General features: G+C 53.9%; 1 protein-coding gene across 10 annotated transcripts in view; it reads right to left on the bottom strand.

The window, feature by feature from the left end:
• The window catches only part of TNS1 (tensin 1), a 231,703-nt gene that overhangs the window by 32,076 nt on the left and 175,247 nt on the right, over positions 1 to 24,380 (bottom strand). For 6 of the 10 annotated variants that reach the window (XM_082630693.1, XM_082630691.1, XM_082630700.1 and 3 more), the window contains 5 exons: positions 15,803 to 17,356; positions 9,465 to 9,551; positions 8,170 to 8,289; positions 4,363 to 4,559; positions 3,378 to 3,453 (listed from right to left, as the gene is read on the bottom strand). In XM_082630693.1, the coding sequence (XP_082486819.1) occupies positions 3,378 to 3,453; positions 4,363 to 4,559; positions 8,170 to 8,289; positions 9,465 to 9,551; positions 15,803 to 17,356 (2,034 nt within the window). The remainder of the gene's footprint in view (positions 1 to 3,377; positions 3,454 to 4,362; positions 4,560 to 8,169; positions 8,290 to 9,464; positions 9,552 to 15,802; positions 17,357 to 24,380) is intronic. The other 4 variants (XM_082630694.1, XM_082630697.1, XM_082630696.1 and 1 more) reach the window with 2 other exon arrangements.

The raw sequence follows: 24,380 nt of genomic DNA, 5'->3' as shown, positions 1-24,380 counted from the left end.
AGCCCCAGCCCCGGGGATGCTGCTGCGGCTCCACTGCCCTCTCCTGCCTCTGTGTTTTTCCACAGTGTAAAGGCTAAAGGAAGTCAGCAAATGGCCCTGCCCCTCAACCTCCAGAAAGTAATTTCTATCCCTAGGCCCTGAGTTCCTTTGCTACGGTCCCTCTGCATGGCCGTGGTGTATAACATACACGTTGGTTTCTCGGGTGCCCTCTGCCTTGCTCTATGTTATTCTCTCTCTAACCCCCTTCTCTCACTTTCCCTACCCACCCCCAAACAAACAGGCACGCACAAACATACACACACACACACACACACACACACACACAGAGGCAGATGGACTTAAAGAAAATGGAGTATCAAGACAGCACAACATGTAAAGTACAGAAGGAGGAGAAGGGACCACCAGCAGAACCAACCCCGAGTCCCCAGGCTAGCCCTCGGCCACAGGTCTTTGGCCCCCAGCCAAACAGGTCTCTTGCAAGCCCCACGAAGAGAGGATTTCTCAGCAGGGGGCTCTCTTAACCGCTAAACCTCAGTGTTTGGAAGAGAGAGAAGCCCCATCTCTACAATCCTTGGCCAAGAGCACCACCACCCTGCACGAGCCCCAGCTCCCTCCCAAGCCGCCCGTCTGGGTTGGAAGTGTCACATAACACACAAGGTCAGAAAGGGCGGTCAGGCTTTCTCCCATTAGCCAAGGACGTGGCCGGACTCCGAGCTGAGCTGCAGGGCGGTTGCTATGCCCAGTCACGAGATTTCTCAGCGGCAGCTGCCACGTCTCCTAACACACCTCTGAGGAGAAGTAAAGAAATGAGCTCTGTGTCTCCGGCCGCAGCTCTCGGGACCCTGCAGAGGCCATAGCGGCTGAGGACATGCAGCTGCACAGGTGTGCCAGAGCCCAAGACTGCCTGCCCCACACCGATGGCCTCAACAGACTAGCTGTGCCCCCTTGGGTGCCCAGGCCGCACACAGCAGCTCCGGGACCCTCCCTGGCACCTCCTCCCTCTCCCCAAAGACTGTGAGACCTGTAGGAAACTAACCCCCCAAAATATAATCTCTCAATGAAAGCAATTTAAATAACTTACGTGTGCACATGCCAGTGTGTACATAGGTGTCTGTGGGCATAGAGAGGCATCGCAAGAGTCCAGATGGGTGGCCCACCCCTATGCTCCACCCTAACCCTGAGATGCCCCACAGACAAATACAGCAGAGGGGACAAATACGTACAGACATAAACACTTAGCCATGGCGTGGGTCTAGGCCTGCATGCTCCTGTGTGTCCCTCTTTCTCTCATTACACACACACACACACACACACACACACACAGAGGTATCTTGCAACTTTGAATGTGATTAATTATGAAAGAATGAGCCCAACCTCAGAGACCACTGTCTGTGGAATGACCACGAAGCCTCTCCAGCCCACAGGTTTGCATGTGTTTGCCCAGCGGGTGCGGCAGAGGCAACACGTGGACCAGTGAAAGGAGGTGAAGGGGACAAGGGAACAGAGGCGGTGGGAGGCTTCTCTAGGCTCCCCTCAGCACCTCCAACTCCCTAATCACTCCTGTCCTCAGTCCCCAGGCATCTGGCCCCTCTGCTGAGGCAGACAAGTGGGTGGCCCTGAAGACAGGCAAGGCTTGGCTTCCTGAGAGAAGAATTCCTCACATTTCTCCGCCTCTGGGCAAGGAGGAAACCTCTAACTTATTCTCCCTGCCTGGGGCTCTCTCGGGGTTGGCCAAGGGGAGAAGGGGAGGGAGAGAAGAATGCGAACAGAAACATGTGGCAGAACCCAACTCTAGCCCAGCCCAGATGGCTTCATCCCAAACAGGGTGCTGGCCAGGATCCTGGCTATTTGGACCCACAGGGAATTGGAGCAGGTGTGAAGGTGGGGGGTTAAGACCAGGGAGAGACATTCCACAAGTCATTAGAGGCACAGAGCTATCTTGAGCAGATTGCCCTGGGCTTGCACTGTCCAATATGGTAGCCATGAGCCACATGGGGCTATGGAGCACCAGCGGTGTGGCCAGTCTAAACAAAGTTGTAAGTGTAAAACATACAGTGATTTCAAACTTGTATGAAACAAGAATGTGAAATATCTCTTTATACTGATTACATGTTGAAATGATATTTTAGATCCTTGGGGTTAAATAAAATCTATTATTAAAATTAATTTCACCAGCCTCTTTTTAGATTTTATTTTAAAAGATTGTAAGATATCTCATTAATATTTTTATTTCAATTTGCCTATTGAAATTATAATACTTTGGATATTTTGAGTTAAATTTAAAAATCATTACAATTAATTTCTCCAGTTTCCTGTAAGTTCTTTAATAGAGCTATTAGTAAATTCTCCAGTGCAAACATGGCTCATGTTATTTTTCCACTGGACAGCACTGCTCTAGGGACAGCCATGGCATCCACTCATAGCTTCAGCCTCCTGCGTGTCCAAGATGGTAGCCAACACGAGTTCTGTTGGCACAGGGGCCAGGTACTGGTGTCACATTCCTCCCCTCTGCGGGATGGCCGAACACCAGGAGAACGCATGGCCAGCTCCAATTCCCTTGTCCTCACCCTCTTCCCCTCTCAGCGGGACAAGTGAATAGCCTGGGCAGGACCCACCCAATCTGATCCTGGAGCATCGCCAGCCTCTCTACCTCTGCAGACCCAGGCCTCTCACAGGGACCCGGAGTCCTTCACAGCCTGGTACTGCTTTCCCAGGCCTCCTCCAGCTCCTATTCATGTCTCTTCTACCACAAAAAGGAACACTGCCCCTCTCCTAGGCTCATCCAGGTCTTCTCTTTGGGTAAAAATGTCCCTGCCCTTCAGGGATTTGCCTCTCCTGTGAGAGCATCAGGGGGATACAGACTAAAGGCTCCTGTCTGGAAGCCAAGGGATGAATGAGATGGGGATACGGTCAGCCTGAGGGTTCTGAGCCTTTCTTTCCTCGGTGGAACCTAAATAGGTTGCCTGAAGTGGAAGAGGTGCCTGGATGCAGACAAAAATAGGGGTCAGAAGCAAGAAGGTCAAGGGGTGTCTCAGAGACACACCAGCAAGGCACAAAGAGTCCCTTTAGGATGGGGGATGTTTTGCACATAGGATGCGAAGACTCTCAGCAACCAGCAAACTCCATAACGTGGGAGTCCAGGGGCCCCACAGTAGGTCAGTCCGGATCCCAGGACTGCGGCTGCTGCATCCTTAGACGTGTGAGCGTGGACAGCAGAAAAGAATAGAAGCGGGGGAGGGGAGCTGAAGTAAAATGAGCCATAGGGATGAGAAGCGGCAGGTTCTGGCCCCTGCCAACTTTGCCAGCACCCCCAAACCTGGGTGCTTACACAGGCCAGAGGGGACCCAGGGAAGGCAGGCTGAGTGTGAAGTTCTTACCCCCACTGGGCGGTGGGCTGGTCGGGGAGGTTCTCTCCATCTCCTCAAAGGCCTCCTTGTAGCTGTGCAGATGGGGCTGCAGAAGAACAAGGGAGGAAAACAGTGGCTGTGCCCCTGAGGAGGAGGGGTTCCCAGTTAACCAGCCTGACCACTGCCCTCCCCTGGTAAACACAGAGGTCAAAGGGAGATCGTCGCCATCCGTGAGCCCAACTCCTTGCAGCCAAGAGAATAGAAAGTGGCTATTTGCAAGGCCATGGTCCAGCAGCACCTGCCTTGGAAATATTTCACAACAGGGCCAAAGAGAAGGTGCTGGGGGCAGGGGACTGGAGGCAAGAGAGAAAAGATGTCCAAAAGCCATTTATATCCAGAATGACTTGTTAACCTGGATTTTATCAAATACGGGCCACTCACATCAGAATCTTCCAGGGTGTATGTTTAAAATGCAGATTCTTGGGTCCCATCCCAGGTCTAATAGGCTAGAATCTCTGGAGGGGGACTTGGGGATCTACATTTTTAGTAGATTCCCTGGTGACTGTTATGCTCGCTAAAGTTTAAGACCTACTTCCTCAAACTACTGAACCGTCTCAGAAATACAAACAATTTGACATTGACATGTGATCTCCCAAGAAAACCCTACGTCTAGAAAGGGCTCAAAAACAAAGTCAGTCTCTAGGATCTGGCTTGGAGTTTAGAGACTGTGGTCACCTACATCATACCCAGGATCCTTACCACCCTGCTAAGGGGTGCCCTTTAGGAATCAAGAAGCGAACCTCAGTCTCAGTGTTCATGGAAGAAGTAGGGGCATAAAAGCTATTTAGAGAAGGAAATGGGCTCCAGATTCCACAAGCCTGAGAGGAGACCTAGGCTGAGGATGCAGGGAGGAAAAATGACTGAGTTTACTGACAGGTCATTGCTGCCCAGTTAACCATCAAGTTCCTCAATAGCTCAGGTGGGTTCCGCTACCCTCTGTGGCCCCAGGACTCACCTCTTTGGGCCGCCCTCCAGGATTGAGAGCGATGGTGAGAGCCAGCTCTGGGGAGACGCACTGGACAGGGGAGCGAACCCCAGGACTACGGGGGGACGCAGGTTCTGGCGACTGGTTCTCGTACTGCCCATCGCTGGCCGCCCGCCTCCGGAGAGGTGCTGGGGGCTCTGCAGGCTGCTTCTCCCGAGCTTGCACCCCTGGGAGGAATGGCAGGACATAGAGGGCACTGAGCATAATGTGGGGGAAAGGATCCATCGGGCCTAATTCCCCCAGAGAAGGCAGTGCATCTTAGCCCAGGGGGCCCAGCTGGAGCTGGGCTTGTCTCCCCTCAGCACATCCTCCCACCAGCCTCCCTCTGCCCACACCCCGGTTTCTCTGCAGGGTGGGGGATTGGCTGGCCTTCACCAAGAATCTCTACTCTGCACAGGGTTGGGGCCCAGAGCACAAAGGACTGATACAAGAAACAGATGTCAGCTTCTTCCAAGCCCCGGAGGCAGAGGGCCAGAGCTTCCAGGCAAAAGAGGGAAGGTGGAGGGAGGAGAGTCAGTCTCCAAGGCGACTGCATCAACCAACAAGCAACACCAGGCCCGTGGGGAAGACTTTTGGAAAGAATGAATGATGCATCATCTTGCAAATGGTGCTCCCGAGAAGAAACCAAGAAATGACTAAGGCTTGTCACAGTGTCCCCAGCCCCAGCTGGCCCCCGGAATACTGCTGGCCTTCTCTGGGATCGCCCAACCCTCATCCAGTGCACCTCTGAAAGCTCCTTCCCACTTCCTTTATGCTGGCCCCTTATCTGTCCACCCTTCTCTTGCCCCAAACATGGCCCAGGTTCCAGCCTGCCTCTCCCAGAAGAGCAGCAGGCAAAGAGCCTGAAGCCATGTGCCCCATCTGCTTCTGTGCACTTCCCTTCCATTCCGCAGGCCTGGGGATGTTGTTAATCTCCCCCTCCTCCCTTCCCACAGCTGGGCTGCGGCACGAAACCCATTGCCTCACTGAGCTGGCTCCAGAATCCTAGAGAACTTATTCCCCGGGGTCCAGAGGCCAAGACCCAGCCTGAGGGCGGGCCCCTTGTCCTCATTATCCTGCAGGAGGAAATTCCCAGCCCTGCCTTCATCACCACCCGAGAGGGCAGGTGAGGAGAGGTGCTGGGACTCATCAAAGGTCTTGTGAGACCCTGGCCACAGCAGCCTCAGGCCAGCACTTGTGGGCAGACCAACCGCCTCGTGGCACACATGCACACAACACACACACGCACACACACACACATGCACACGCACACACACACAGCTTGCCCCAGGAACACTCCAGCTCAGCCAAGCAGAAATCACCCTCATTCAGACTGAATCACTATCTACCCTCCACAGTGGGGTCTGCATGGCCCTGGGGGCCCTTCAGCTCCAGCCTGGAGCAGCCACAAAGGCTGCCATGACAGGCACAGGCTGGGAAGCCTCCCTACTTGTCATGAACAGCAGGCTGCCAGCTGCCAAGTCTAGGGATGGACACATACTCTCAAGCACTCACACCATCACTCCAAGTCATGCACTCATATTATCTCATAATTAGGAGTCCCGTCTGGAGAGCACATGTAAATGCAGAAGGTAGCTGGGTGGGGCAGTGTTCTTTATTTTTCAGGGGGGGTGGGGATGCTCTGAGGCTCCACTTCGGGCTCTTCGTTAATCAGAGGCAACCTGCCTACCATCTCAACCGAGGAAAAAAGAGCCCTGGCTAAAGACAGCAAATAAACCCCTTGCCTTGAAGGACCTTTATTTTCAGAATAGAAAAATGGGGGTTGCAGAGTCCTAACCAGGGGCTGCTATGAGCATCAACACGGATGAAAGATGGGGCCCGGCTCTAAAGGGTGGAGCAGCAGCTGGGACCCTACAGCAATCCCAGGCTGCCAGCCCTCAGAGAAGCAGCCTACGCCCCGACCGGCCCTGTCCTTGGCCGTGCTCCCCCCACCACCGAGCCCCCTTCCCCCTCAGGCCTCCGGGGCAGCTTGGTCCAAAGCCGCTGCTGGTTCCACTCCTGGCAAAAACATTAGAGAGAAAGAGACGTAGCCATTGATTTTCTAATAATAATCGTGACGAAGGAGGCCCATTTGGGAAAGGCCCTTGGGGTTGGAACCAACTTCAGCCCCAAGGTTAAAAGAAACGCATTAGGGCTGCTCTCCGTTCCGGCTCACCCATACCCGCAGTCTCTTTCTGGCAGGTCCCCGTGCCTCTGCAAGGGGTGGCCAGTTTCCCTGTTTGGGGATCTGATATCTGCCCTTGAAAATTGGGTCTGTTTCAATTCGAAGCCCCAAGTCTCCCAGAGGGACAGAGAACATTCTCCCCAATGCACCCAGAACATCCTCCACATTCTGGGGATACAGAGGGCTGCAGCGGCCCGGAGAAGAGGTGGGACCGTTGGAGGGGCTTGCAGGCTTTGGAGGATGCGAGACCTGGCCCAAGGCGGTCAGACACTTGAGGGCAATCACACCTCTTCAAGCCGCCTCTCCACCACCACTGGAGTGGGACCGGCTCCGTCCAGAGGCAGGGGGGATGGACAGGTTGCCATCCAAAGAGCTAGGGTCCTGCAGGGCAGAGCCTCCCTCTGCAGAAGGGGGAAGACCCGGCATACCACTCCCACGGGGACAGCCCCTCTCCTGCAGAGCGCCCACGGCCCCAGTGGCCAGCCTGGGCCTCTCACATTGTTTGAACACAGTGTCCCACTGTTGTCCGCCTTGGCAGTCCCAGATCTGCCCCGGAGCGCCTGGAGAGCCATGTTCCCTCTCTCTTGTCTCTCTCTACGGGAGGGGAGACGGGCCATGGCAGAGGGGAGAGAAGAGAGCCCCATTGTTCCTCAGCCAAGCTGGGAAGTCTGGACACAAGCTGACAGCCAGTGTCAGAGAGAGAACACCACTCCCTCATGTCCCAGGGGCTGACGGATAATAAAAATAGGCCCGCACTCCCCACCGGCCTCCTCTCCTCCCCCACCCCCGACCCCAGGACTTTCTTGGTCTCCTGGCCCCGGCCCCGCTCTCAGGGCCTCCGTCTACGTGCCCCGCTCCCTGCACACACACAGGCACACGCGTACACACACACGTACAGACACGTGTGGGCACACGCAGCCTTAGCCCGGCAGCAACAGTCGTGGGTCACAGTCACCCTCAGAACCTCCACGCTCAGCCCTTCCCCAGCAGAACAGGGGCCAGAGGAAGCTCATGAAGAAAGGGGAAAAGAGAGGCAGGCAAGGGACTCTGGAAGGTCCTCCCAGGAAAGCTGGTGAGTCCAGCCTTCCAGCTGCGGCAGCACGAGGAGCGGCCAGAAAGTGGCCTTTGGGATAATAATGCGCTACATCCAGAAGCCCTTTGTCATCCTCCAAGGGCTGCTCACACACTGTGGGCATCGGACCTTCCCCTCCTCCTGGAGGACAGTGGTCACCTCAGCCCGGGGCCTCCACATTGACCACCAGACCTGAAGAGCAAGGGGCCGGAGCAGCCCCATCTCCCGGGGTCCTCACTCTGCTCCCCAGGATGGTACTGTGCTGTGGGGAACAGCTGGCTCCAAGGCTCCCCTAAAGTGGGCCGGAACTGAGGCCGTGAATCCCCTTCATCACACACACACACACACACACACACACACACACACACACACACGGGCAATTCTAGGGGCTGTAGCCCTAACACACATCAATACACCTGGTTAATAGATAAAGCATGGCTGCCCACCACCCCCAAGCTCCATGGACATATGCCCTGGTGTCAGGCTTCATCACATGCCTCCCCTACCCGCCCCAGGACTGGCCGCTTCCACCCCAACAGACCCAGCTCTTCTTTCCAGCCTTCCAATTTCCAAAAAACTGGATTCCTCAGCTCCAGGTGGCAGGGCTGGGTGTCCGACTGCTTGCCTGGGGCTCCAGAAGGGAGGGGATCCGGGAGGCCACCTGCTGGGCCAGGGCACCAGAAAGCCACACGGCAACCACACTAGCAGCCCCAGGGCAAGCCATGCCAGCTCCCCCCAGGACCCCCCAGAACTGCCCAAACCCCCAGGCCCCACCGAACACCGCACTCCCCACCACTGGGCCGAGAAAAGGTGGAGGGACAGGAGAGGAGGGGGCAGGAGGCATTCTGCTAGAACCATCTCCCCATTATCCATGGACTAGGAGAAGGAGGGGACGTGAGAGCACCAGATATTGCCACTGGGAGTCATCAGTTCCCACCCCACCCCACCCCCAAGCCTTTTCCCGGAACTGCTCAAGGCCACGGCCCGGGGTAAGACTGAGCACGTGGTCTTCTCCCTGAGCTGGGCCTCTGGGCTCCGAGGAGCAGGAAAAGATGAGGTGATTCACCCCGCCCAGAGCTAAAAGTCTAGGGGCTGTGTGTCCAAGAGCTGGTGGGAGACGCTAGTGGATGACATCACCCTCTAACACAGCAACATGACTCTTGATGGAGGGTCCACCATGTTGGGGCACATCAAGCCACCGTGCAAAAGGCATGTGGCAAGGCTAAGATCCTCCATTTGTCACACTGGGAGACGGAGCTCTGAGCAATTCAGAGACTTGCCCAGGAGTGTCACAGAGGAGGTCACAGGAAAAGCCAGGACCACACCCAGGGCTTCTGACTCTTGGCCATGGGTCCTAGGATGAGAGATTCAGGATGAGGTCAGAGGGGGTGCCCTGCCCCCAGGGAGTGCTGTACTCCAGAATGGACAGAGCAGCAGGTGCCAGGGCACCACTCTGCGTCTTGTGCCTGCTGGTCCATGCAGAGCTTGGCCTGGCTCCTGCTGAGGCTCTGGCCGGGCAGCCCAAGTGATCTGGCCAAGGTAGCTGGAGAGCCGGGCTGTCCCAAACCCTCACTGAGCACCCTTGTTGCAAAGGCCTGTGTGCCCACGGGGAGGTTGAAAGTTCATCTAGTCACCCCGGACCCTGTTCCCAGCAGGGAAGGCCAAGGCTGGAAGCATCAGGCCGTGTCCATGCAGAAGTGGGAGGACTCACTCATGCAGAGAGGAGGGAGGCAGGAGGAAGAAGGGGGCAGTGAGAAAAGAAGTGGGGGGCAAAGAGAAGAAAGAAACGGAGAGCTCAGGTAAGTCATAAAGGGGGAAGCGGGGAGAGGAACCAACCAGAGAGAGAGGAAGATCGGAGCCGGTGGAGAGGAGGGTGCCTGGAGCCAACACTCTGCCCAGTGCCCTGCAGCCTGGCGTTGTACGCTGCTCCCCCCCCCACCCCGGGGAGCCGGCAGCGGGGAGGCAAGCAGGGAGGGGAGGGGTGGAGGGGAGGACACCAGGCAAGGAAGGCACCACGCCCACGGCACAGGGGACAGATGGACACGGGACACACGAAGAACGCCAAGGACAAGGCATTTAACAAGACGAAACAAAACAAAAACAAAGAGAAAATCAAGGTTAGTCAGTGTTCTGAGTCTGGGTTCTGGCCACAAGCTGGAGGGAGGCGGGCAGGGTGTCAGACAAGATGAGAGGGTGGATCTAGGGTCTCGCTTCTCCAAAGGGCAGATGGACCTTCTGCTGTCCAGCAGGACGCCACCCACCTCTCTCTTTTCCAACCCCAGCATGGAGCAGGAAGGTGCCAGCCTGGGACCAGGAGATTTCAATCCTATGGCCCCATACCTCACCCGCCCTCACGGTCAGCAAGACCCCGTCCCAGGACCTTTCTCCTCTCACGGTCACCTGCTTCTTCCTGGATTCGGCAGTGACCCTGCCAGTCTGAGCCCGAGGGTCACCTTCCTGAGCATCGGGGCATCCCTCAGCCCTTCATTCTTCCATCACACCCCTTAGTAACCCTCTTCCACAGGAGCCACTTAGGATTTTCTACTCCTGTCCCAAACTTCTGGGTACCACCAAAAAGTCCTTAAGATGAGCCTGCCGGATGCACTGTAAGGACCTGTGAGGTCCTTTTATTCGCCCCCCCCCCAGCTGACTCCAATCCATCTCACACCACAGGGGCAATGCAGTGGCCAATATCACCCCTTCCTGGCTTCCAGAGAACCACACCCCTTGAGTTTCCTCCACTTCAAAAGCTGCTCCATACCAGTTTCTTTGCTGGTTCCTCCTCATATCTCAGACTGCTAAATGTTCAAGGCTCCAGAACTCAATCCTTCTCTATCTGTGCTCACCCCCCTAGATGATATCATGTAGTGCCTTACTTCACATGACATCATATACTGACAACTCCCACATTTCTAGGCTCCAATCTCTCCCTCATAAACTCCTGACTCATACATCCAACTGTCTTGGACATTTCATGAGCACCTCAAATCTAATGTGGCCAAAATCGCACTTCTGATATCACCTCTAAGCCTGCTCTTCCCACATTCTTCTCCATCTCAATAAAGAGCAACTCCATCCTTTAGGTGCTCAGGCCAGAAACCTTGACTTTTCCTTCTCTCACATCCCATGTCTAGTCTCTCTGTAAATCTTGATGGTGACACCTACAAAATATGTCTACAATCTGAGTATGTCTCACCATCTCCAGATGCCATCCTGATCAAAAGCATCAGCCTCCTAACTGGTCTCCCTCCTTCCATCCTGGCCACACTGATGTTTTTAGAACAAGTCAGATGATGTCACTCCTCTGCCCAAATCCTTCCTAAGGCTTCTCACACCATGCAGAGTATAAGCCAAAGGTCTTATGATGATCACCTACAAAGCCCACAGAAAGCTGGTCCCATTCTCATTCCCTCTCTGATTTCGGGCCCCCTACTTTCCCAATATCAGGCACACTCCTGCCTCAGGACCTTTGCACTTGCTATTCCATCTGGCACATTCCCTCCCTGCCCAGGGAAGCCTTTTCCCTGACCATCCAACCACCACCCCCAACCCTTCACCCCTCATTGGCATTTCACTGCTTTATTTTATCTCTATGGCTCTTTTCACCCATGTGACATATTATATGTGTATTTGCTTATTTGTTTATTGTCCATTTCCACCTCTTGAAAAAAGGATCTTTATCTCTTTTGTTTACCACCATTTTTCCAGAACCTAGGCTAGCATGTAGCATGGATTAAGAGCACACATTGAATGAATGATGGAATGGGCCTCGACCTCATCTCCTATTTCCATGATGAAATATAAAAATTGGGTTCTCAATTCAAGCTCCCAAGGCTTGACACCAATTATCTCCCTATATCTGTATCCATCCTCTATTCTTATTTCATGAAGAGGTACCTCACCTCCTGGTTGAGCCTAAATTATCCACCTGGGTTCCTAAGCCTAACTCCCCTTACCTCCTTAGAGACCTATTCTATCAATTTCTTTCTCTTATATCTTTTTCTTCTCCCTCTTCCCTCCATATTCAACTTCTCTCTCCTCCCCCTCTAAAAACATTCTCATGGCTCCTATATTCACAGAAAGTTCTCAGTATCTTGCTACCCTCTTTAGCTACCACCCTCTTCCCTTTTATCACAAAACCACTCAAAAGAGTGGTTGATATGCTGTCTGCACCCTCTCATCTCTCACTCCTCAATCCCTGTCTGGTTTCTGTCACCACCACTCTATTGAAAATATGCCTTTGAAAATCACTGGGGCCACCTAATTGGCAAGCCCAGTGAATTTTCCTGAGTCCTTCTCCTCATGATCTCTCCACAGTGATATTGCTAACCTCCCACCCCTCCTCCTGGAAACCCTTTACTATTCTGACTTCTGTGATGACCCACTGTACTAGTGTCCTCTCTCTGTCCTGAACATTTGTTCTTAGTCCCCTGTATGACCTCCATTCCCTCATGGCCATTTCATTCTAAGTTCTTTTCTCTCCATGCCCTCTGACATATAGAGATCTCATCCATGCCCAAAGCTTTAACCTTTACCTTTGTGAGGATGACTCCCAAATCTATAGCTCTTTCCAGTCTTTTGAGCTCCAATTCCGGATGTCTGATTGCCTTCCATACATCTCTACCTGGAGGCTCCACTGTCACTCAAATTCAACATATCTAACACTGAGGTCTTCATCTTACACCAGACCTGCTCCTCCTGCTAACTTCTGGCCTATTAATGGAACCATCATTCTGTTTCTATTCATGGAGCCTCAGAATTATCTTTGATGTCTCCTTCTTCTTCATCTACTACATCCAATCAACTTGTAAATGCATCAGTTCTCATCCCACCAGCATCCTTGGCACCCATCTCTTCTTTTTCATTTCCATGGTCAGCACCCTAACTCAGTCCCAATCACCTAGGTTAGCTAATAAGCTCCTAGCATCTCCCAGCTCAAAGTCTCTCCCCTTTTGTATCCTTTCTGCCCAGACCCACCAGATACATCTTCCTAAACTACAGCCCTGATCATGCCATCCTCTCCTAAACACAGTAATGGCTTCCTACACTGCCACTAGGTAAGATTCAAGCTCCTTAGTCTGGTATTAAAACCAAACAGACGCAGGCCCCAGGCTACCTTTCTTGACTCTCTCTCACACAGCCTATATGCTCTCAATCCACTCTATTCTTCAAACATGCCTTAAGTTTTCCTATCTTCATTATGAGCCCTCTCTCTCCAATGACCTCACCCATTTTCAAAGTCCTTCCCATCTTCCAAGGCTCTATAAAACCCACACTCAACAAAGAGCCTCCCCAATCTCTCCAGCTGATAGTGACCATTCCTTATTCTTCATTCCCACAGAACATTCTTCATACCTCTCTTATTACAAATAACTTCATTTTAAAGTTCCAGTTCTTTTTCCCCTTTCTAAACTCTAGACTCCTTAAGGATAAGATCAACTTCTGATTTCCAATATGCATTGAAATCTCTACCTCTAGAGACACCTGAGATCAGTACAGTCACAGAATCAGGATCATAAGATAACTTGATTGGACTCAACAACTATGACTCTTATTTCCTTTTCTTGTCTTATTGCACTGGCTGGGATATCCAATACAATGTTAAATGATAGTGGTGATAACAGGCATCTTTATTTTGTCCCTGGTGTAATGGGAATGCTTCTAATTCTAATGTTTCACAAGAAAGTGTGACATGTGCTACAGTACCTACCCTTTGTCAAGTTAAGAAAACTAACCCTACATACTCTGAGTGCTAAGCTGAAATAAGACATAAGGAGTAGTTGGATCAAAGTGGGATGAACCAAGGACATAGAACTGAGGTATGATAGCCTCAGTTGACAGCCAAGGAAGAAAGAGCAGACTTGAGGGAGAAAGGCCAGAAGAAACCAGATCATACTGATGACCATATAGAGGTTCTCCCTCAGATCTGAGGTTACTCATGTTGAAGCTTACATTCCAGCTTCTTGCAGAAGAATGTAAAATGAGAAGAAAAAGGCAGCGCTGAAAGTCTATCCCTTGGCTCCTAGACTGTTCTACAAATTAATCCTGCCGGTGCATCTTTATCTACACAAGCACTGTGGATAGGGCTACTGAAGAAGTTGTGCAAGCAGGACCTGCTGACATAAGAAATACTGTTCATGACAGGGCATGGACCCAAGAGGTCCTCTGTAGCCCTGGAGACCAAATATAACTGTCCCCTCTACACATCTTATCCCTTCTCCTGACTGAGTCACTCACAGTTGGTGGAGGAGATGACAGCGGGGTTGGAGGACACAGGTACTGTGCCAACAATATCCCTCCCTCCATATGACTTCTTGGCAACCTGAGCAGTTACAGGATATGGAGGTTGAGAAGCAAGACCTCAGAAACTGGTAGGAGAGAAAAGGATGAGGGGAGAGCCACTACAAGATGGACATCCTTCCAGGGCCATTAAAGTATGGCTTCCTTCTGAGCAAGCTCTGGGAGAGCTATACAGAGCGTTCTGTGAAAGGCAGGAAACTCATCCTGCTCCCCCAGAGAAAAGCCCCTTGGATCCTGCCCATCATTAGACTAGAGTGTCACTATTCTTCAGGCCACCACCCCAACTCTGTAAAATATTGAGAGGGCCCATTCCTCTCCCTTCAACAAAACCAGGAGGAAAATGGTTTCTGCTGACAAGCCAGGTACTCCTTATCTCATGGGCCCAGATGTGGACAAAAGCAGAAGACACCAGCCCCACGGGGACACCCCCTCCATGGAGCATTTCACCCCTCGGGTTATAGAGCTACTCATCTTATGCTTTGACTCGTGGGCAAAGACAATGATGTGCTGCTAGACCAGCTCTCCAGAGCAGGTGAAGTCCTTGATTGCCAATTTCCATAGTGTGAATACTGCCATTATGGCCAATTTCAAGTTACCAATAGTTGAACTGGGGGCTGTGCTCTGCTCTGAAGTACAGGAGCAGGGAGTCCATGCCACCACACCAGGTCCTGGACTCAAACCCAACAGCCAACTGGCCTGGCCCCAGCTACTTCCCTAAACCCACCATCCATCCTCAGGGATGGCATCTCCCTTCCTCCCTGTAGTTGGCATGGTGACTCAGCTTCCCCTAAATTTAGGAAAAGGGACAGAAGGCAGAGTCAGCTGCCCAGGCTCCCCTTCTGCTCCCTGACTACCCACCACCCTGTCAGCTGAGGGGCTTGGCACAAGGTCCCCCTCACCCCAGGCTCTGGTCCACCCTGGCCTGGGCTTCACCTCCACAATAAAACGAACTCATAGGATTTCCCGCCCAGTTTGGCTGCCTGCATGGAGTGGTCACAGGCTTAGGCCAGAGGGAAGGAAGGGAGCCCTTCCTGCCCCTCCCAACATGGCCCTGGACACTCTGTCATTTCTTGCCTTTATCTCCCCAGTAAGCTCATCTGGTTACCCCATTCTGTCTCCTCTCTCTGGAGGATAAGTCCATTCTCTGATAGGAAATGGGGCTCTGTTTCTCAGTGCCTGCTTCCCATACAGAGCTAGTCCTAAAGCAAGGACTAGCAGGACAGCTGAACAAGAAGATGGACCTTGGCCTCCCCAGAAACAGAGAAATATCCTGAAAGGACGCACCAGGGTTGAACACTCAGATGGAGCCCAAGGGCTTCAGGACACCCTCTCAGGCATTGCTGTGCCTCTGGGAGGGCTCAAAAGGGAACTGGAGTCCACAGAGGCCTCCCTCCAACCTTCTCCAGGCCTTCTCCACTGCAGGCAGCTGCAGAGAGCATCTCCTCTCTGCCTAGAAAATCTGTACTCCAGCCCTGGAGTCACCCCCTCCAGGAAGCTTTCCCTGATTGCCCTAGGTGGGAACCTTGCTTTCCCAGGCTCTGGGGCTTTGGTCCCCACTTCTGTGGTAGTACACATTGCTCTCTGTTAGAATTATCTGTCTGTGTACCTGCTCCCTCACTAGACCGAAAATTCCTGAAAGACACTGATCTTTGAACCTCAGTGCCTGGCTTGGAGCCTAACAGGCAATGAATGCAGGAAGGGATGGCTGGCATGTGGGCTCCTGACAGCCTCTTCCCCAGGCCAAAGCAGCACCCGCTAAGGCGTGATGGCTGGGCCTGCACCCCGCTCCAGCAAAACCAGCCAAGACCAGAGAGGGAAGGTGTGGAGGGAATAAGGAGGGGATACCCAGAACTCATGGCCCCTGAGGCTCTTACCTGCTACCCGGTGGGCCACAAGCCCCTCCAGGTTCAATGGCTCCTCCTCTGGAGCTCGGGATGGGTCTGAAGTCACCTCCTTCGGTGGAAGCTGAGGCTGAGTGGTGAGGCCAGGGAGAGAGACTGGGGGCAGCTGAGGCCCTGGAGAGCTCTGGGTGTTTGGGAGGAAGGCAGACGAGGAGGAGGCAGCTGGACTCTTTGGACGGTAACTCTGGTTGGGCCCCGTTAGACATGGCTGATAATCATAAGGTGAGTAAGGCCTGCCAGGAGGGACAGACTCCAGGGAGGCCCGGGGAGCAGGCTCAGGGGGGCCCAAGGAATGCCCACTGGGGATGTAGCCAGATCTGGACTGGGTCAGTGGATGGGACTGGGAGGAAGAGCCAGAGAGGGGCTGGGAGGAGAGCGGGGAAGCGCCTGGCCAGGCCCCAGGGACACTCTGGGACTTGTGCAGTGGGGCGGCCGCCGTGGCTGGCTCCAGATCCAGCATCAGCATATTGAGGGCTTCGATGGACTGCTCGATCTCCTGCTGGGAGGCCGCCCGTGGGAACTCGGGGAGGCCAGGCATGGGGGTCTCTGCCAATGGCTGGGGGCTGGGCCTGCTGAGCCCGAGGCTCTCCAAGTGGGCTCTTTCCTGCTGGCGAGGAGGTGGGTGAGGCTGCCAGGAATTCAGGCCCCTCTGCACAGCCTCCCGGCTGCTCCCGCCCCGGGCTGGAGCTGGGGGCAGCTGGGGCTTGGTTTCCGGAAAGGACTGAGAGCGGAACATACCGCTGGGGTCATGGCCATAGTGGGAGGTGGTCATTGACTGTGGCCAGGCTGGGTGGGGCCCCTCCCGCTGGTAGCCAGCTAAACTCTCCTGTGCAGAGTAGGAGGGTCGCATGGGGGCAGGGTGGCCAGCTTGGGCAGGCACCGCCCGGCTGGCAGACTCATAGGGGTAGCCCCCGCCATTGACTATAGGTTCCACGGGGTAGGGCTTGTCCAGACCGTTGGTCAGTGGGGACAGGGCCTCCGGGTAGCCCCCCTCACTGATGTTAGTGACCCCATCCAGGGAGGACAGTGTGCCCATGCTGCCCACGCTGTGCCCATCCTGGTTGGGCAGCTCATCATCCAGGATGTCTGTCTCCCGCTCGGATGCCAAGGCCCTGCCATTGACGTGAACCTGGGCCGGGACGACATGGCGGCCGGAGGAGGGCGCAGCAGGGCCCCCCGCCAGGCGGGACCGGAGATGCTGCATGTGGTACATGGTGCCTTGCTTCTCTCGCTCCAAGCCAAAGCCACTGAGCAGGCGGTCCAGCTCACGCTTCTCCTCGGGACTCAGGGCAGCAGAGGCACTGGAGGGGCCGGGGGCAGGCTCATCGGTCTTGTCTGTCTTGGTGGAGGCTGTGGAGTTGCCCGAGTCGCTGCTCACGGAGAGGGTGTGCTCCACGTGGTTGGGGGTAGCCGACAGAGCAGGCCGCGTGGCGTTGACGGCCCCGGTGCTGCCGTTCAAGGAGTCCTTCTTCTTCACCTTGGCGTACAGGCTCCCGTCCAGGGGTCCCTGCGTGTGGCCCACAACCTCTACAAGAGAGGGACCAGAGGGGAGACAGATAACAGATGTCAGTGGCAGGCGGGACATCTATTCTCCCGAGGAAAGCAGCTGAAAGCTTCCCTTCCCTGGATCCCCAAAGGGAATCCTCTCAGCACCCCAAGATAGAGCCAAGGTAGCAGAAGGGCAAAAGGACAAAAGGACCCTTTCCCCGAGCTTCTGAGCAGAGCCCTCCCCTGCACCCAGGGTCAGGGCCAGGCAGTGGAGTCCAAGGTTGGGCCGTGGTCCTGGGGGCAAGATGCCCCAGTCCAAAGCCTGGATCTGGCACTGCACTCGCTTCCCAAGGACCTGGGCTATTGGGCCAAGATGCGGTCCAGCAAAGGCAGCAGGCCCAGTGTTATAGAGGACACAGTTTCCCTCTGAACGCCAGGGCCCGTGGAGGCTCTGGAAAGGAGCTTCAGGGGCCAAGGGTGGAGGGAGCATCTTAGGGATTGAGGACACAAAAGTAGAGGTTTTCAGCAGGGAGAGGTGCCCTCTGTGCTATTTTGTCTGAGATGCTCTGGGGACCCCGTGAGCAATACTTTCTCTGAAAGGAAAAAGTGAGCGCTGGGTGGCTAGAGGCCAAAGGGCTGACTCAGGAACGAAGAACTTCCCTGCCCAGAGGAACTCAGTGATTTCACACCCTGTACAGTCAGCAGTCCAGCTTCCAGCCTTGACACACACACACACACACACACACACACACACCTCCCTTCTGCCCCCTCCAAGGCAGGCCCCCAACTGGCAAGAAAAAAAGCCCCCTCCCAAACTCCAGCCCAGACACCAACAATCACACACACACTCACACACAGAAAACCAAATATAAAGACATCCAGAGACACACACCCCCACCAGAAATCACCCAAATCAAAAACACCCAGACGCATGCACTCATGGAATACACCAGACAGCCCCAGCACCGCAGTCAGAAAGAGCAGGTGTGGATACAAATACACAAATACTAATGTTAATAGCTAACATTCAAGGAACAGTTTGTTACATTTACACATACGTTGTTTCTAATCCTGTGAGTCAGGGTTGTTATGCCTATTTTAAAGACAGAGAAACTGAGACGTGAAACTATTTATTTGCAGACACGTAGTACTTGGTAAAGCTGGGATTTTAAATCAGAACTAATTTAAAATTTTTAAAAAACTAAATTAAAATCAAAGCTAAAGCAGAACTTCAAAGACCACACAATTTTTTATTATTCTACACTGTCATATCACACACACACACACACACACACACACAGAATAAACACATAAAAAGCAGCAATACCCCAAAATAAATACTGAAATTTAAAGCCACAAACATTTCAGAAAATACAAGCTCCTACCATGCCCAAGGATCAGCCCTCAGGCCAGAAGTGGCAGCCTCTAAAAATAAACACTCATACAGAAGTCCACGGCCAAAAACAAGTGATCAGACAACCGCAAAACAGGAACATCCTGATCAACATACACACACACAAACCACAGGCCAACCAAATGACGTCACCCAAGCACTAGCACCAACATGCCCGACAAGACACATCGTCCACACACACCCCCTGGGGGCTGAAGGCTTTGCCTATTCACTTAACTCTCCAGAACCATCCCTCTGCCCCCAGTTTTCCCTGGGGCTTTGGGGTCTCAGCCAGCAGCAGGCCCCAAGTGACACTGGGCCAGAGTGTTGCCGCAGCCCAGGGCTCACAGGGATGGCGCTGGTCTGAACGGGAAAAGGGTTTTGGCTGAGAAAGGTCTGATTCTCCGAAAACCTGCCCCTTGTTCCGGGACCCCAAAAGGCTACTAAGATGCAGTTATACACATGCTGCCTCTCCCAACTCACATGGCATCATCCCTAAAGGGGCCGAAATGTAGATGAGAGGCTGCCCCTCATGCTGTGTCCTTCCAAAGAACCGGGCTCCGTGTTATACACACAAAAAAGAGACTCTGGTTTCCAGAGGAGAAAAGTATTGCAGACAGAAGGCTCTCATCCACTCAGATTTTGGAGGGTGGTTCCCGTGAGGATGGGCCCCTCACACCACTTAGTGGCAGTCTGAAGAGCTGTCTTTCCTTCTCACTGTACCCAGAAAGCTGCTGGCCCATTCCTAGGCCCTGGCCCTACTCTCTAGCCCAAACCGTGAGATGACAGAGTATCTCTCCCGGGCCTGGGATCTCCTCCATCCCCTGAAGCCCCTCATCTCCCAGGTCCATGCGCACATAGGCTGGGAAGCAGGGGGGAGGAGCAAAGCAAAGGCTGGAGTGTCCAGTGGCCTCCCATTTATACTCAGAAGGCAATGAGAACCACTGGGTGCAAACCAGAGCAGACCTGAGAGTATTCCTTCCTAGGAGAAAGCAAACCCACTCCAGCATCTCACTAGGGTTCACAAAAGAAAAGCTGTTGGCAAGAGAGATAAGAAATCATCTTCCAGGCTTCCCTGGTGGCGCAGTGGTTGAGAGTCCACCTGCCGATGCGGGGGACGCGGGTTCGTGCCCCGGTCCGGGAAGATCCCACATGCCGCGGAGCGGCTGGGCCCGTAAGCCATGGACGCTGAGCCTGCACGTCCGGAGCCTGTGCTCCGCAACGGGAGAGGCCACAACAGTGAGAGGCCCACGTAGCGAAAAAAAAAAAAAAGAAAAAGAAAGCATCTTCCAAGACGGGGAGGGAGAATTCACACTGATTACTACTACCTGATACCTTGGCCCTCTGGGCCACGCCCTACTCTTCACTGACTTTGAAAATGCCAATATTAAACTTATTCTGCCACGACGTCATTTACCCCGACATGGGCTACTGTTCGCAGGAACAACATCAGGATAATAACCGCCAGGCAACTAAGGCTTCGTAAGACAACCGAAGAAGTGTAAACTGTTTAATTAAATCCCATTTGCCAAGTACAAATGGAAATGCCTATTCTTGATCTCAGAGAAGGGGCCGGCTGCTCCTGACGCCCAGTGCTGGCAGCATGCTCCAGGCTGTTCTACACATTCACTGGGTCATCTTCCTTTTCAAATCAAGAGGAGAACCTGAGGACACCCAGGCCCCTCCTAGGTCTGTCAGCCCCCGTGAGGGCTCTGCTGAAATCCCAGTGCACCTGAGGGGCACGAACACCTGCTGCTCCCATCAGGAGGGAAGGGAAGTGCCCACATCCCTCACGCCATACAACACGCTCGTCATCCCCTTCTCCCCATCAACCACGTCCACATTAAGAGCTATTGACCAGGACCGCAAGAAGCCGGAACACCATGTCGGTTTCCATCTATTAAGGGCAAAAAGGAAGGGCAAAAGAGAGAGGCGGGCAGAGCACAGAGGAGTGAAACAGAGTGGGGGAGGAGGAGAGGGGACTTCGAGAGGTGAGGGGAGATGGCTTCAAGGCTCTTAAGGGGCCACCAGATCCATCTTGAAGTCCCAGCAGCCTCTATGGGCCCAGCCAGTTCAGGTAAAAACATCTCAGATGAGAGGGAGTTGGTCACCCAGTGGGAGAAAGCAGGGGGTAGAGGGAGGGACCTGCCTGGATGGAGCTGTGGGTGCTGAGAAGGGGAAACACAAGGTATAGGCAGCCCAGGGGGCTGAGGTCCGAGGCTCCTAACCCGGGCCAGCCTGGACATCCTGCCCATTTCTCTAGGGAAGTGGAGAAGTCTCTTCAAGGCCCTGCTTGCTTTGTCTGATTATGCCTGGCTCTTCCCAGCAGCTGCTCCAAGCCCTGGACTCCACCCTCAACGCTGAGCTGGATTGCAGCAAGGGGCCCTTATTCCACGGCGGCCGTAATCCAGATGTGCGTGTCATGCTTCTGGAAAGCTCTGAGGAAAATCCCCAGCTGACTTGGACGTGGACCTGCTCTCTACTCCCTACCCCCTAGGATCTCTCCAGTGAACTGCGGAAGCTCGCGTGTAGCTGGAAGCACAGCACAGGCCAGTACGCAGGAAAGTAAAGATGTGTCCATCCCACACACTTCAAAAGGAACAAAAGAAATAAACATGGGATGCTAAAGTGATAAAGGGTTTGGGCAGTTGCTGTCTAATTTTGATGTTCATAAGAATCTCCTCCGGGGATTGCTAAAAAAAATGTAGATTCCAGGGCCCTATCTCCAAAGATTTTCACGCATAGATCTAGCGTAGGGCCAAGAATCAGCATTTTAACTAGCTCTCAGGGGCTTCTGGGTAACATCTTGAGAAACCTTGACCGAGGTGGTCAGCGTTTTGAGTCCTGAGGTTAAGGAGCTCTGCTTCTCTCACTAATGTCAAGTGGGGAGATGTCATTTATTTAGGTGTCAGAACAGACAGGCCAACCGGGGAAAGTAAAGGGTGCCAGCCTGGTGGACTGCAAGAAAGTGACTCAGTGACGAGAGACTGCTCCCTGTCCAAGAGCAGACCTGTTGTGCACAGTGAATGATTTATTAAGGTCTTCAAGATGGGGCCCTTCATGATAAAAAGTCCTTTGGGTCCACGTCCAGCAGAATAACAGCTCATTCCAATACATTACCCGGAGCAGTGATGACCAACCAACGTGGAGGAAAATCAATGCAGTGCCAATAGGAAGAGGCATGGTGCCCACCCTGGACACAGGCGGTTTAGAGGCAGACGGGGGCCCCAGCAAGCCAGGAGGGACTCTCAGCTCCTTAAACGTGGGAATGAGGCATCAAAAACCACGTGTGTCGGGCAGGTAGGTGAGCTTTGACAGACAGTGAAGCTTGGCCAGGACGCAGCCAGGAGAGCAAGTTCTGGGTGTGTTATCCCTTTAGCCACAACCTCTTCCCCAGCCACGGGGTGGGGAGGTGGGCTGAGGCTGCTGGGAGGGGGGGCGGGCTAGTGAGAAGCAACATGTGAAAGCCAGAGGAAGGGTACCAGGGAGGTCAGAGGGATGCAGTTCTGGAGAGGAAGCAGAGTGGAAGGGCCCCTCCCTCCCCACCCCCTCACCAGCTCACTCAGAAGGATGGCCCCCATCTTAACGGCTAATTCAGCTTGTGTTAACCACTAAACCTCCTTAACCACGCGGAGCCTGGCCTCCGAGCCCATCAGGTGAAGATTCAGATGCTTACTTGCAGGTTTGCTGAGTGACAGGATTCAGGCGCTAAGCACCTTGAGCTAGGCCTGGCACGTCCAGGCATGCTAACCTCTCCCCTCGCCGGCCATGCAGACCTTTTATCATCTGGCCCCCGCCTGCCTTTTGAAGCCTTCCCTTCACTGTCCTCAGTACTCCAAACACGCCCCACTCTACTCATACTATTCATATGCTCTTTCGCACCCTGGGTCTCGCACATGCTGTTCCCGCTCCTGAAAGGCCCTTCCACGCCCTGCTCCTGCAGCTCCCAACCTCCCTGGCAAGCCTCTTCCTCCTCCTTCAGGCTCAGGGAACCTCTCTGGGAAGACTCCCTTGGCCTTACCCCTTTCCTACAGTCCGCCAGACTCAGATAAACCTTTTTCCTGTTCCCACTGCACTGTTTCCATGACTGTAACACTGGTCACCCACTGGACAGACATTACTGTCAACCACGTTTGTCTTCCCCACTAAGTTCCTTGAGGAAGGCCTTGACCTCTTTCTCTCTCTCCTCTAGTCGCTGGTTCACAGAGAGTACCATTCACAATGTGGTCTATGTCAACAGTGCCTCTTGGAGTTCAATGCACAGCTCACGCAGCTATACAGGATGGCCCTACAGAGTGCAGGGCCTGGCACACGTGAGACGTTCCATCAAGCTTCTTGCATGACATTAAATAAAGCTTTATATAGTCCTGTCAGCCACTGAGATACTCTTCTCCCACTGCCACCCAGAGAAGCAGAAAATCAGGGACTCAAGGTGGACCTCGAGCTTCTCCCAAAGGGAAGAGACACACCGTAGCCAAAATGTCATGAAAGAGGGGTGCTGGTAGCACAGGCTGCGCCCCATGCAAGTCCTTGTAAATTGGCTGAGCCAGAGCCCACCCTATGGCATCCCCCACAGGACGCCTCAGCCACACTCCAGCCCAGTCCAGTGGACATTCGCTTTCCTAGCCGAGGACCCCCTGCGGTATCTGAAGAATTCCCCCCAGAATGCCCGAATACAAATATTGCACATAATTTCAGAGGGGTGATGGACACCCAGGGGAGGTGTGTGAGGAGGGGTGGAGGATGAAGAGAGCTGTGGGGAACCTCAGCCCCATGGCTCGAGCATGGCCTGGGGGTCCTCCTGAGACGCCCAGGCAACGGCAGCAGGGACCTCCTGTGGCCCATCTGTGACAGTCCCGGACTCCACCCGTGCTGACCTCCCCACGCAACCCTCGCAGCCAGCCAGGGCCTGAGGCAGCCCTTTGTTCGAAATACAGCTCACAGAGAGTTCTAGAACTTCTCTAAGTAGGAATGGGCTTCCTCGGGGGCTCTGAAGGGCTTCAGAATTAGGGGTTGAAGACCGAGTCTCTGCAGGGGAACCACAGAGAGAAGACACAGCCTCTGAGAGGCAAAGCGGGCAGGTGACAGGTGCAGCCTCAGGGACTCAGGTTCACAGTGGGAAGTGTCCACTGGTGCCACACTGACAAGCACGGGGCCCTGTGGGCAGGGACGGATGAGTCCGGGTGTGGCAGACACCTGTCTTTCTTCTTCTTTAGCAGCACTCAGAGGGAACCCACTGCATTTTCAGATACTGGAGAGAAGAGAACAAGGTTCTTCCCAGGGCTGCTGTCCATCTTTACACAGGGGGCTCTGTCCCCTGTACAAGGGACCTCACCAGGGTCACCCCAAAATCTGCCTCTGTGGACCCAGGGAGGGTCCACACCTGGCCGCCTCCGCCAATCTGCCGAGGCAAGAAAGAAGGAGGGAGGCACTAAGCCCAGGGCCCAGACGGAGCCCCCGTCTGAATTTCAGAAGATGGAGAAAGTCAGCATCCAAACAGAAATGGAAACCAGAGCCGCCTCCCACCAGCCGCTCCTGCCCGTGGCTCCCGGCCCTCAGAGGCACAGAACGAAGGTCTGAGAGGGACCAGCTGAGCCGTGAGAGCTTTTTAAAAGCCATGCGGTTTGGGGAGCTGACGTGCCTTGAGGGCTCAGTTAATCCACTGCCCAC

This window comes from Mesoplodon mirus (genome assembly GCF_964341445.2).
Source record: "Mesoplodon mirus genome assembly, chromosome: 8".
Classification (NCBI taxonomy): domain Eukaryota; kingdom Metazoa; phylum Chordata; class Mammalia; order Artiodactyla; family Ziphiidae; genus Mesoplodon; species Mesoplodon mirus.
This window is presented reverse-complemented; position numbering and strand designations above follow the sequence as displayed.